This window comes from Hylobates moloch, unplaced genomic scaffold, assembly GCF_009828535.3.
Source record: "Hylobates moloch isolate HMO894 unplaced genomic scaffold, HMol_V3 SCAFFOLD_12, whole genome shotgun sequence".
In the NCBI taxonomy this organism is placed as follows: domain Eukaryota; kingdom Metazoa; phylum Chordata; class Mammalia; order Primates; family Hylobatidae; genus Hylobates; species Hylobates moloch.
Genome location: NW_026652287.1, coordinates 49962831 through 49977305, shown reverse-complemented (window position 1 = coordinate 49977305; position 14475 = coordinate 49962831). Strand labels below are relative to the sequence as shown.

The 14475-nt window shown below is 46.4% G+C and overlaps 1 protein-coding gene across 1 annotated transcript in view; it reads left to right on the top strand.

The window, feature by feature from the left end:
• CPAMD8 (C3 and PZP like alpha-2-macroglobulin domain containing 8) overlaps positions 1-14475 on the top strand; it is a 133978-nt gene that overhangs the window by 88142 nt on the left and 31361 nt on the right. Inside the window, exons 24-26 of the mRNA XM_032170053.2 lie at positions 8937-9235; positions 9943-10168; positions 13134-13310. Of these exons, the coding sequence (XP_032025944.1) occupies positions 8937-9235; positions 9943-10168; positions 13134-13310 (702 nt within the window). The remainder of the gene's footprint in view (positions 1-8936; positions 9236-9942; positions 10169-13133; positions 13311-14475) is intronic.

Genomic DNA, 14475 nt, shown 5'->3' with positions numbered 1-14475 from the left:
AGCCAGTGAGGGTGGGGCATCCACCACGCAGGGAATGAATACACAGGGATGTGCACTGCAGGCACCAAGCAAGAAGGTTAGGCTGGGCGGGCGCTGTGGCTCACGCCTGTAATCCCAGCACTTTGGGAGCCTGAGGAAGGTGGATCATTTGAAGTCAGGAGTTTGAGACCACCCTGGCCAACATGGTGAAACTTATCAATAATAAAAGTACAAAGTTGGCCGGGTGTGGTGGCTCACGCCTGTAATCCCAGCACTTTGGGAGGCTGAGGCAGGTGGATCACGAGGTCAGGAGTTCGAGATCAAGCCTGACCAACATGGTGAAACCCCGTCTCTACTAAAAATACAAAAAATTAGCTGGGCATGGTGGCGTGCACCTGCAATCCCAGCTGCTTAGGAGGCTGAGGCAGGAGAATCTCTTGAACCCGGGAGGCGGAGGTTGCAGTGAGCCGAGATCACGCCATTGCACCCCAGCCTGGGTGACAGAGCAAGACTCCAACTCAAAAAAAAAAAAAAAAAGTATGAAGTTAGCCAGGTGTGGTTGTGTGTGCCTGTAATCCCAGCTACTTGGGAGGTTGAGGCAGGAGAATCTCTTGAACCCAAGAGGTGGAGGTTGCAGTGAGCCGAGATTGCATCACAGCAGTCCAGCCTGGGTGACAGAGTGAGATTCCATCTCAAAACAACAACAACAACACATGAGGCTGGACCTAAAGATCACACCTTACACAAGAATGAACCCAAAATGGATCATGGACTTACACGTAAAACCATAGTGCTTTTAGAAAAAAACATAGGACAGCCTGGGCAACATGGCGAAATCCCATCTCTACAAAAAATTAAACAAACAAACAAACAAACAAACAAACAAACAAACAAACAAACAGACAAAAACTTGGCCAGACGTGGTGGTGCACGCCTGTAGTCCCAGTTACTTGGGAGGTGGAGGTGGGAGGATTGCTTGAGCCCAGGAGGTGGAGGTTGCAGTGAGCCTTTATTGTACCACTACACTCCAGCCTGGTTGACAGAGAGAAACCCTGTCTCAAAAAGATGAAGTAAGGAAGGGAGGGAGGGACGGAGGGATGGAAGGAAGAAAGGAAGGAAGGAGGGAGGAAGGAAGGAAGGCAGGCAGGCAGGCAGGAATGAAGGAAGGAAGGAAGGGAGAAAGGAAGGGAGAAAGGAAAGAGGAAGGAAAGGAAGGAAGGAAGGAAGGAAGGAGAAAGAAAAGAGGCAAAAAAAGATCTGCCACCTAGAGCCAAGCATATCGTTTTTAGACTTGAAAAGTACAATCTATAAAAGGAAACATTAATAAATAAACCTCATCAAACTTTAAAAGTTTTTTTTTCCACAATAAACCCTGTTAAGGGAGGAACTACAGTCTACAGCCTGGGAGAAAACACATTTGCAAACCTTATCAAATTACTAGTTTTTAGAATATATAAAGAAGTCTCCAATTCAGTAGTGAGTAAAACAAACCATCTAATTAAAAGTGGGCAAGGCCGACTGTGGTGGCTCACCTCTGTAATCCCAGCACTTTGGGAGGCCGAGGCAGGTGGATCACTTGGGGTCAAGAGTTCGGGACCAGCCTGGCCAGTACGGTGAAACTCCATCTCTACAAAAAATACAAAGAAAAAAAAATTAGCCAGGCATGGTGGCAGGCGCCTGTGGTCCCAGCTACTTGGGAGGCTAAGGCATGAGAATAGCTTGAACCTGGGAGGCAGAGGTTGCAGTGAGCCAACATTGTGCCACTGCACTCCAGCCTGGGTGACAGAATGAGACTCTATCTCAACAACAACAACAAACAAACAAACAAAAAAGTGGGCAAAAGAAATAACCAGACATTTCAGCGGAGGAGACATACAGATGGCAAATTGCACATAAAAAGATGTTCGACATCATTTATCATTAGGGAAATGCAAATTACAGCATAATGACATACCCCTACACACCACCTATAAGAATGGCTAAGATTAAAAATAGAGCTGGGCGCAGTGGCTCATGCCTGTAATCCCAGCACTTTGAGAGGCCAAGGTGGGTGGAGAGCTTGAGTCCAGGAGTTCAAGACCAGCCTGGGCAACATGATGAGACCCTGTCTCTACAAAAATACAAAATATTAGCTGGGCATGGTGGCTTGTGCCTGTAGTCCTAGCTACTTGGGAGGCTGAGGTGGGAGGATTGCTTGACCTTGAGAGGCTGAGGTGGCAGTGAACTGTGATGGCACCATCACACTCCAGCCTAGGCGACAGAGTGAGATGCTATCTCAAAAAAAAAAAAAAATAGTGAACACTAAATGATGGCAAAGATGTGGAGAAAGTGGACCACTCAAACATTGCTGGTGGAAATGTAAAATGGTACAGCCACCTTTGGTAGTTTTTAAAAACAGTTTGGTGGTTTCTTAAAAAACTGAGCATGCAGCTACCCCACCACTCAGCAGTTGTACTCCTGAGTATTGATCTCAGAGAAACAAAGACTTACGTTCACACAAAAACTTGTACACAAATGTTCATATTAGCTTTATTTGTAGTAGCCCCAAACTGGAAACAGCCCGGATGTCCTTCAGCAGGTGAATGACTTAACAAGCTGTGCATTCAAGCCTTGGAATACTACTCGTTAATAAAAAGGACAAACTATGGATACATAAAACAACTTGGATGAATCTTGAATGAAGGGAATTGAGTGGGAAGAAAATCCCAAAAGATACATGAATTATTCCATTTATATTTTTGAAATGACAAAATTTTATAAATGGAGGTCATATTAGTGGTTGCCAGGGGTTAGGGAGAGGGAGGAGGAAGTAGGGGATGGATATAGTTATAAATGGGCAATGGTGAGAATCTCCATGGTGTTGGGAATGTTTAGTACCTTGACTGTGGTAGTGGATTCGTGTACCTACATATATGATAAAATTACATGGCACTCACATACAAAGTACAAATAGAATTGGAGGAAGCTGAATAAGATTGATGGATTGTATCAATGTCAATATTCCTGACTGTGATTTTGCAAGATGGGGAGGGAGGGAAACGAGTACAGAGAGCTCTCTGAATTATTTATAACAATTGCATGTGATGATTATCTTAGCAAAACTTTAAGTTAAAAACATTTTAAAAAGCAATACATATGTACAAATACCATATGATTCCACTTATATGAGGCACTTAGAGTAGTCGAAATCATAGAGAAAGAAAGTAGAATGGTGTTTGCAAGAGGCTGGGGGGAGGAGGGAATAGGGAGCGAGTGCTTAATGTAATGGGTGCAGAGTTACAGTTTTACAAGATGAAAAGAGTTCTTGAAATGGATGATGGTGGTGGTGGTTGCACAACATTGTGGGTGTACTTAATGCCATTGAACTCTACCCTGAAAAATGGTTAAGATGGTAAATTTTATGTTATATATATTTTACCACAATTAAAACATTGTAAAATGAAAAGCAATACATGTGTATTGCAGAAATTTGGGAAGGTAGAAGGAAAAGCATCTCCTCTGTTTCACACCCAAAGAAGACTTCCTTTGACATTTTGTTGTATTTGCTTTCATAGGGTTGATTATTGTTTGTTTTAACATAGTTGTTACTTCACGCACTATATAATTATATATGCTGCATTTTTCACTTAACACATTCTGAGCACTTTTTCTGGTTAGTATAAAGTCTTTATGAACAGCATTTCAAGACAGCCTCAGAATGTTTCATAATAACTGTGCCATAATTTAACCATTATGGAGCATTTTAGAACGTGTTTTGGAACATTTTGGAACATATTACTGGACTTTCTTATAGTACTTCTACTTTTTAATATTGTAATTAACACTTTTATGAACATATTTATATGAATAGTAAAGCCAATAACATTTTAAATATGTTTATTGAGGCATAATTGACATACAATAAATTGCACACATTTTAAATGTACAATTTGGTGAGTTTTAACATATATGTACGTCTGTGAAACCATTGTCACAACTAAGATAACAAACATTTCCTTCACCTCCCAAGAGTCACGCCCCTTTGTAATTTCTCACCCCTGTTTACTCCATCACTAGGGACCACTGAGCTGCTTTCTGTCTCTGTAGATTCGTTTGTACTTTCTAGAATGTTATATAAATGGAATCATGTAGTGTGTATTCTTTTTGTCTGGTTTCTTTCAGGATAATAATTTTGAGATTCATCCATGGTGCATGTGTCAATAATTCAATCATTTTAAGGCTGAGTAGGACTCATTGAATGGCTATATCACAATGTATTCATCCATTCATCTGTTGATGAACTTTCAAGCTGTTTCCAGTTTGGGAGTATCTCAAATAAAGCTACTATTATCATTTGTGTCTTTTCTGGGTAACATGCTTTCCTTTCTCTTGGGTCAATAGCTAGGAATGGAAAAACAGAATCATATGGTTCGTGTATGTTTAACTTTTTAAGAAACTGCCAACCTGTTTTCTAAAGTGCTCAGGCCATTTTGTATTCTCACCTGCAGTATGCGAGAGTTCCATTTCCTCCCCATCCTCACCTACACTTAGTATTGTTAGTCTTTTTAATTTTAGCCATTCTAATAGATACCCAGTGACATCTCCCTGTGGTTTCAGCTTGCATTTTCATCATGACTAATGATGTTAAGCATATTTTCATTCGCCTGTTTGCTATGTCTTTTTTTTTTTTTGGAAAAATGTCTGTTCCAATCTTTTAACCTGTTCAAAATTGAGTTGTACCTTTTTTATTGCATTTTGAGATTTGAAAATATATTCTGGATACAAGTTCTTTATCAGATAAATGCTTTGCAAAAATATTTCTCCCAGACCGTGGCTTACCTTTTCATTCATTCTCTTAATTATATCTTTTGAGAAGCAGAAGTTTTTTTATATTAATTAAGTGCAATTTATTATTTTTTCTTTTTATTCATTAGTGCATTTGCTATATTTAAGAAATCTTTGCTAAACCCTGTTTTTTTCTCAAAATTTTGTAGTTTTAAGTTTTATACTTACAAAGTGGCCATGATTCATTTTGAGTTAATTTTGGATTACCATGCAAGGTATGCATCAAAGTTTATGTTTCTGCATTTGGATAGCCAACTGTTCCAGCACCATTTATTGAAAAGATTATGTTGCCCAGGCTGGTCTTGAACTCCTGGCCTCAAGTGATCTTCCTGCCTCAGCCTCCCAAAGTGCTGGGATTACAGGTGTGAGCCACCATGCCAAGCCCTCTCTTGCTGTCTTTAGAACTATCTTTTTGTCCAACCACACTGGAAAAAAGGGAAAAGAATAAGTAAAAGAAAAGAATGATATTTTTGTCTTTTGACAGTTTGACCATAATGTGCTGTGGAGAAGACCTTTTTGAATTATACCCATTTGGAGATGTCTGAACTTCCTGTATCTGGATGCCTAAATCTCTTGTTAAACTTGGGAAGTTTTCAGCTACATTTTGTTAAATAGGTTTTCTACCCCTTTTGTTTTTTCTTCACTTTCTGGGACACCAAAATTTTGAGTATTTGGTTACTTTATAGTGCCCCATTTGTCATGTTGGCTTTGTTCTTTCATCTTTATTTTTGTCTGATTGGGTTATTTTAAAAGATCTGTCTTCAAGTTCTGAAATTCTTTCTTCTACTTCATCTAGTTTATTATTGAAGCTTCCTATTGTATTTTGTATTTCATTTAATGAATTCTTCAGTTTCAGAATTTGTTTGGTTCCTTTTTGAATTGTTTTTCTGACTTCTTTGTATGGTTCTTATGTATTCTCTTTTGTCTCACTGAGCTTCTTTTATATCATTACCATTATTATTTCTTGAGACAGGATCTCACTCTGTTGCCCAGCCTGGAGTGCAGTGGCACAATCATGGCTCACTGCAGCCTTGACCTCTTGGGCTCAGGTGATCCTCCCACCTTGGCCCCCCAAGAAGCTAGGACTACAGGCACATGCCACCACACCTGGCTAATTTTTTGCATTTTTGTTAGAGATGGGATTTCGCCATGTTGCCCAGGCTGGTCTTGAATGCCTGGCCTCAAGCGAGTCATCTGCCTTGACCCTCAAAGTATTGGAATTAGAGGTGTGAGCCACCACACTCAGCTAATGTCATTATTTTGAATTATTTTTCCAAGATTACATACTTTTTTTTTACTGGAATCTGTTGTTCAAGAATTATTGTGTTTCTTTGGTGATGTCACATTTCCTTGCTTTTTCACGTCTCTTGTGTTCTTACAGTGATGTCTATACGTTTGGTGTAACAGTCGCTTCTTCCAATCTTTTGAATTTGCTTTCATAGAGGAAGACTTTTTCCTGAAGATGTATCTGTGGTGTTGGTTGGGTACAGCGTTTAGGTTGATTCTGAATGTGTATAGTAGTGTAGTCTCCGTACGATTTCTTTAGCTATAAACAGCATCAGTGGTGTCTGTGATTTCCTCAGTGGCTTAGGATGCAGTTATTAGTGGAGACTGTGATGAAGTTTTGCTGGGGGTGGGGAAGCCAGATGGACCTGTCCTCAGGTCCCATTGTTGGCAGCAGTGGGCAAAGCGCCTTCCTTGAGCACCAGGGCATTCTACACTGGTACCAGTGTTAGTGGGTCCAGGTGGGCCAACTCTTGGACCTCCAGGAAGCTTGCTTGAATGCCAGTAGCAGCAGCGGTGGGCCAGGAAGATGGATAGGTTCTTGAGCCCCTGGGCAGTGGGCGTGGCATGGGCACTGGCGATAGCAGTGGTGGGATGACCCTCTGGCTCCCAAGCAGTCTGCTCTGATGTTGGTGGTGGCTGTGACAGGCTGGGTAGGCCAACCTCCTTGCCCACAGGTGGCATAGGCAGGTGTGTGCCAGCTGTGGTGATAGTGGCACACATTAGGTTGGGTGAACCTGACATCAGGTGCCTAGGAGGAGCGCTCAGGTGCCAGCTGTGGTGAACTAGGCTGGGCAGTCTCAAGGCCTTTGGATGGCACCCTCAGGCACTTGCAGGGACAGAGCTGGGTTGGGCCAACCTATCTCAGGCTCCCTGGTGGTGTGTGCAGTTGCTGGCTTTGGTAGGCAGGGGTGGGGTGATTCTCAGGGCTCTGGTGGAATGCTCTGGTTCAGCCTTGCTACTGGGGAGGGTGCAGTTGCTTCCAGTGACAGCAGCCATATGCAGGTGGCTGGGGAGCATGAGCTTTGCTCATGCTTTGGCCCCTGGCTGCAGCATCCCATAGCGGCAGTTGCTGCAGGTTAAGGAGTTAGCCCTCGGGGCACGTGAAAGTGTGCAGCAGCTTCACTGCTGGGGGCAGTGAGGTCATTGCCAATGGCTTGGGCTTCAGTCCTGGTGGCAGCAGCCAGCCATGGTGGTGGCTGTGAGCAGGGAATGTAAGTGGGGCTCCAGAGATGTGAAGATGCAAGAGCTGTTTGGCCCCCAGGCAGAATGCAGCCTGGCAGTGGCTGGGATCTCGATACAGTGCCCTGCTGTAGCTGCTTAGGGTTCAAGGGTGTGTGAGACCCAGCCTTAGTCCCCTCTCTGGAACAGTATCTTTGCACAATCTCTGTGTATCTCCGTAGGCTAGTCTGCAGCCCGTGAGGATCTAGGGGCTCTTCCATGGCTAGCGCTGCTGGAGTCCACAGTGGGAATGGGGACTACTGGGGTTTACTCACTTACCCTTTCCTCACACTGGGGAGTTACTCCAGGCTCCCAGCCAATTCCCACCAAGCACCATGCGTTATTTCCATTTCCTCCTTCGCTTTAGGTGTTTCTTGTCACTTCTCTGTTGAAGTCCAGTGTTCTTAGATGGACTAGTCAAAGTGTGATGATCTACTTGCTATTTTTGTTCTTTGTCACAGAGGCAAGTACCAGATGCCTCTAAGTAGCCCCTCTCCCCACATAATAATTGATGCATTTGTGTTTCCTGACACCCATATCACATTGTGGTGATTCTTGTCACTTTATAGTAAGTCTCAGTGTCAGAGGTTGTGAGTTTTCCAGTTGTGTTCTTCTTTTTTTTTTTTTGAGATGGACTTTCACTCTTGTCACTGATGCTAGAGTGCAGTGGCGCAATCTCAGCTCACTGCAACCTCCACCTCCTGGGTTCAAGTGATTCTCCCACCTCAGCCTCCTGAGTAGCTGGGATTATAGGCACCTACCACCACGCCTGACTAATTTTTGTCTTTTTGGTAGAGACGGAGTTTCACCATGTGGGTCAGGCTGGTCTCAAACTCCTGGTCTCAGGTGGTCAGCCTCCCAAAGTGCTGGGTTCTTTACCAAAGTTGAGCTCTCCTAGGTCCTTTTCATGTTTGTATAGATTTTGAAATCTGTTTAACAATTTCTCCAAAAGAGCCTCCTGGGATTTTGATTGGGATTGCTTTGAATCTGTAGAACCGTCCGGGGAAGAACTCACATGTTCACGATAGTCCATGAACATGGTCTAGCTTTTGTTGATTTGGGTTTTCTTTTGTGTCTCTCTTCAGCCTTTTGCAATTTTCAGCACCTTGCTCATCTTTGGTCAGATTTATCCCTGAGCATCTTATCTTTTTGTTTTTTTAGAGAGAGAGTCTTGCTTGTTTTTTAGAGTCACCCAGGCTGGAATGCAATGGTGCAATCATGGCTCACTGCAGCCTTGAACTCCTGGGCTCAAGCGATCCTCCTGCCTTGGCCTCCCAAGTAGCTGGGACAACAGATGCATGCCACTGCTAATTTAAAAACATTTTTGTAGAGATAAGAGTCTTGCTATGTTGCCCAGGCTGGTCTTGAACTCCTGGCCTCAAGCAGTCTTCCTGCTTCAGCCTCCTAAAATGCTGGGATTACAGGTGTCAGCCACTCTTCCCAGTACCATTTTATCTTTTGTGTGCCATTGCCAATGCCATTGTTAGGCCAACACCATTCCACCATGTGTGCCGAGTCACAGTGAGACCCACTCCTTGTGGTCCTAATGCTCACCTCCAGGTACCATGAGGGAAAGTGGGATGCCTCCAAGTGCCCTCTCAACTCCCCATCTCCTTTCCTCCATCCAGAGAGAGTCCACATCTCCACCCCCAACAAGTATGAGTTCCAGTATGTGCAGCGGCCACTGCGCCTCACCCGCTTTGATGTGGCCGTGCGAGCTCACAATGATGCCCGTGTGGCCTTGTCTTCTGGGCCCCAGGACACAGCAGGCATGATCGAGATAGTCCTGGGGGGGCATCAGAACACCAGGTCATGGATCTCCACCAGCAAGATGGGAGAGCCTGTGGCCAGTGCACACACGGCCAAGATCCTCTCCTGGGATGAATTCAGAACATTCTGGATCAGCTGGCGTGGTGGTTTTATCCAGGTATACAGCAGAACTGCCTGGGGCTTGTGCAGAAACCTCATGTTCCTCCAATATTAGCTGTTTCCTGTTTGGTGCCAGGCTCAGATCGGGGGTCGGGAGGAGCAAGGGAAACATGGGGCACCACCTCAAGTTGTTCTTAGTCTAGAGTCACTTACCAAAAAAAAAAAAAAAAAAAAAAATATAGCAGGAGCTGTGGCAGAGGAAGCACCCAGGGATCAGGGAGCAGAGAGAGGAGGTAGGGGAGAAAAGAATGGACATGAGCAAGTGAAACAGGGGTTGGGGGTGTTTTCTGGGCCAAGGAAAAAAAGATATAGAAGCTAACACAGCTTCCCACCACAGGAAGCTAATACTGCTTCCTAGAGGAAGAACATAACCAAAGTAGGTTTTGATGTATGAGTAGGAGTTCGCTAGGCAAAATGGGAGCAGAGTATGTTCTCCAGGCAGAGCAATAGCATGTGCAAAGGTCCAGAGTTTCCAAGGAGCCTAGTGACTTTGGAACCTGCAGATGCCATGCCTTATGTTTCTGTTGGCTGTTTAATGGATGGGGTAACCTGGTTTCTCTCACCTCTGACTCCCCGAAGACCCTTCCTTGTGCTGTGAGCATGGCTGAGGCCTCTGACCCTGGCCACAAAGCTGGTATCACTGCCACCTGAGTGCCTACTGCCTGCTTCCTGCCAGCATCCAGCAGCCTTGGTTTCTTTTTCCAGGTTGGCCATGGTCCAGAGCCGTCCAATGAGTCTGTCATTGTGGCCTGGACCCTCCCGAGGCCACCAGAGGTCCAGTTCATTGGCTTTTCCACCGGCTGGGGCTCCATGGGTGAATTCCGAATCTGGAGGAAGATGGAGGTGGACGAGAGCTACAGCGAGGCCTTCACCCTGGGGGTCCCGCACGGCGCCATCCCTGGGTCTGAGCGGGCCACTGCCTCCATCATCGGTGCGTCTGTCCCACAGCCTGGCTTGGAGAGGTCAGGGGGCAAGAGTCGAGGTTGAGACTCCAGGCTTAGTCTCAAGCTGGGCTTTGCTGGGGACTTGTGTCTTGGGGTGTCCACCCATGCACCCACTCAGCTGACAAGCAGCTTCCAGTGCCTTCTCTATGCCCATCCATGTGCTGGGCGTTGAGGCAGCCCAAGAGCTGACCCCAACCCCACCCTTGAGGGAATTCCTAATCCAGGTAAGATGGCAGATCCTGAGCCCCCCAAGTCTAAGCCTTATGCAGAGGTCAGGGTGGGGTGACCCCTAAGAACCTGCAGTGAACCCTGTGAGGGCAATGGGCCAAGGACAAGATCCAAGAAAACACAAATGGGCCGGGCGCGGTGGCTCACGCTTGTAATCCCAGCACTTTGGGAGGCCGAGGCGGGCAGATCACGAGGTCAGGAGATCGAGACCACAGTGAAACCCCGTCTCTACTAAAAATACAAAAAAATTAGCCGGGCGTGGTGGCAGGCGCCTGTAGTCCCAGCTACTTGGAGAGGCTGAGGCAGGAGAATGGCGTGAACCCGGGAGGCGGAGCTTGCAGTGAGCCGAGATTGCGCCACTGCACTCCAGCCTGGGCGACACAGCGAGACTCCATCTCAAAAAAAAAAAAAAAAAAAAAAAGAAAACACAAATGCCTGAATAAGTCAGCCAGATATGGGGTGCAGGATGGAGGCCTGGGGGGTCTTGGTGATGGGGCAGGTGTCCAGAGCAGTTGTTGAGTAAGGGTGAGAGGCTCTGACTAGGAACATTGGAAGCAGCCTTAGGGGGTCTGTAGGGTTAGGATGTGTATTAGTCTGTTTTCATGCTGCTGATAAAGACATACCCAAGACTGGTAATTTATAAAGAAAAAGAGGTTTAATTGACTCACAGTTTCATGTGGCTGGGGAGGCCTCACAATCATGGCGGGAAGGTGAAAGGCACATCTTACATGGTCCCAGGGAGAATGAGAGAATGAGAGCCAAGTGAAAGAGGTTTCCCCTTATAAAACCATCAGATCTCATGAGACTTACCCACTACTACGAGAACAGTATGGGGAACCCACCCCCATAATTCAATTATCTCCCACCGGGTCCTTCCCACAACATGTGGGAATTATGGGAGCTACAATTCAAGACGAGATTTGGTTGGAGACACAGCCAAACCATATCAGGATGCCTCTAGTAGCCCAGGTGCTGGGGGGGAAAGTGGGGATTGTGATTGATCCAGTGCTAGGAGTCGGGCAGAAGGATGGTGAGATTTTGGGATGGGCCTGAGCCAGGGAGGAGAGGGTGAGAGGCCGGAATGAGATGGAAGGAACCAAATGAGGGTGTCGAGGCTCTCTCCGACATCAGAGAGTGGAGGCTCTGGGACCCAGGCAGGTAGGTGATTGTGGCCAGATCAGAGGAATTTCGAGTTTACAATTCCTGAGACACAAGAGCAAGACAGAGGTGGATGTGGGGCTGAGTGACTCATGGAATTGAGGGAGATAGGAGAAGAAGCAGAGAGGCAGGAATGGAGAGAAGGTGATGGCTGGGATCCGTGCGCCAGTGCCTTCAGTGACACAGCGGGTGGAGAAGAAGCTGGGGAGCCTAGAGCATGGTGATGAGAAAGTAGCCAGGCTGTTTGTGCAACAAGAGGAGGTTGCAGGGGCAATGGCAGCCTCAGCGAGACATGCAGAGAGGCTAAAGAAGGAAAGAAGGGGCCAGGTGCAGTCACTCACAACTGTAATCCCAGCACTCTGGGAGGCCAAGGCAGGTGGATCACGAGGTCAAGAGATCGAGACCATCCTGGCCAACATGGTGAAACCCTGTCTCTATTAAAAATACAAAAATTAGCTGGGTGTGGTGGCACACATCTGTAATCCCAGCTACTCAGGAGGCTGAGGCAGGAGAACTGCTTGAATCTGGGAGGCGGAGGTTTCAGTGAGCCAAGATCACGCCACTGCAGTCCAGCCTGGCGACAGAGCGAGACTCCATCTAAAAATAAAATAAATAAAATAAAATAAAGAAGGAAAGAAGGTGTGTTCAGGGGACATTGGGGGTCCCAAGGGGGTCCATCAGCAATCTTGGAGACAAGGAAGCCAAGAAGAAGAATACAGAATGTCAAGGGGATGAGAGAACCAGAATTTTTAAAGAGAGAAAGCTTTCAAAAATGCACCTCCAACTCCATACATTTAGAAACTTTTTTAAAAATTGAAGTGCTCTTGGTTAAAGAGAAAATCTGAATATTTTAGAAAGAATATTTTAGGGTTGGGCGTGGTGGCTTACACCTGTAATCCCAGCACTTTGGGAGGCAGAGGCAGGTAGATCACCTGAGTTCAGGAGTTTGAGACCAGTCTGGCCAACATGATGAAACCCTGTCTCTACTGAAAAAAAAAAAAATTAGCTGGGTGTGGTGGCACACACCTGTAGTCCCAGCTACTTGGGAGGCTGAGGCAAAGGCAGGAGAGTTGCTTGAATCCAGGAGGTGGAGGTTGCAGTGAGCCGAGATTGAGCCACCGCACTCCAGCCTGGGTGAGAGAGTGAGACTCCATTTCAAAAAAAAAAAAAAAGGAATATTTTAGAAAGACTATTTAGAATGGAATGAGAATGATTGTATAGACATACCAATATTTGTGGGATGCAGCCAAAGTTGTACTTAGAGGCCAATGTATAGCCTTCAAAACACCTATTTTAAAAACCAGGGAGGGAAAAAGCATTGAACAGAATGAAAAGCTAGAGAAAGAAAGCCTGAGTTAAAACTAAAGATCACAGAAGGAGGTGTGTAAAATTGTCACCAAAGCCAGGACACCAGCTGGTCTGAGCAGGCAGAGGGTGCCAGTCCCAAAGGGCAGTTGGGTGGCTGACTGCATGACACACGCAGTCTCCCATCCCTGGGTAAAGCTGTCCCTGTTCTCTACTGAGCTGGGACAGCCCCCAACTCAACTCTCTTCTCCTTCCCACCAGGGGACGTCATGGGGCCAACCCTGAACCACCTCAACAACCTCCTGCGGCTGCCCTTTGGCTGTGGAGAGCAGAACATGATCCACTTTGCTCCCAACGTCTTTGTCTTGAAGTATCTTCAGAAAACCCAGCAGCTTAGCCCTGGGGTGGAGAGAGAGACCACCGACTACCTAGTACAAGGTATTGGGGAAAAACTGCCTGGGTCGAGGTGGGAGCAAGGGAGGCAGGTTCAGCCTTCAGTGGAGAAGACCACGCTGGAGGCAGCCCACACACCAGGCGCAGCAAGGGGGAGGAAGTGGGCAAAAGAGGCCATTCAGGGTGGCCCCGATCTGGTCACTGTCAGTGGGAGCCTGATGTCTGTGGCTATTAGGATGAGATGGTGCTGTTCAGATATCGGGAGAGGAAAAGCATCTTTTTAAAGTGTAGATTTTTTTTTTTACAACAAGAATAATATAACAGCATTATAAAAAATAACATTTAGAAAAGAAAAAAGAAGGCCAGGCACAGTGGCTGATGCCTGTAATCCCAACACTTTGGGAGGCCGAGGCAGGAGGATCACTTGAGCCCAGGAATTTGAGACCAGTCTGGGCAACAAAGCAAGACCCTGGTCTCTACAAAAAAATAAAAAAAATATTAGCCAGACATGGTGGCAGGCACCTGTAGTCCCAGCTGCTCAGGAGGCTGAGGCAGGAGGATCGCTTGAGCCCAGGAGTTGGAGGCTGCAGTGAACTGTGATTGTGCCACTGCACTCCATCCAGGGTGACACAGTGAGACCCCAACTGTAAAAAATAAAAAAGAAGAAAGAAGAAAGTCAGGGGTTGCTCCAGGCTGAAAGTCTGGCATTATGAAGGCTGATCATGGACAGCTAGGAAGGCCAAGTCCACTGAGGCCAGGTCCTGGGGGCTCAGTAAATTAGCACTTGTGAGGGTCTGGGAGGTGGGTGGACACTGGCTGCCCCAGGGCCAGGCACACCGTGGTGGATCCATCCAGGCTCAGGTCCTTAAACACCACCCAGAGTCGAATGAGCCCTCCTCGTGAATAACAGCTTGTACCTCCACGGGACAGCCAGACCCTGTGTGCATCCAGCCAACTCGCAGTTCAGACTCGACAAACCCCATATCAACCCCGCCATCTTCCCCCCAAACCCACTTGTGTTCATTTCCTAAAACTGCCACAACAAAATGCCACAAACTGGGTGGCTTAGAACGACAGAAATGTGTCATCTCCTTATAGTTCTGGAGGCCAAAAGTCAAAAATAAAGGTGTCCGCAGAGCTGGTTCCTTCTGGTGGCTCTGAGGGAGACTGTCCCAGGCCTCTCTCCTGGCGTCTGCTGGCTCCATGTGTT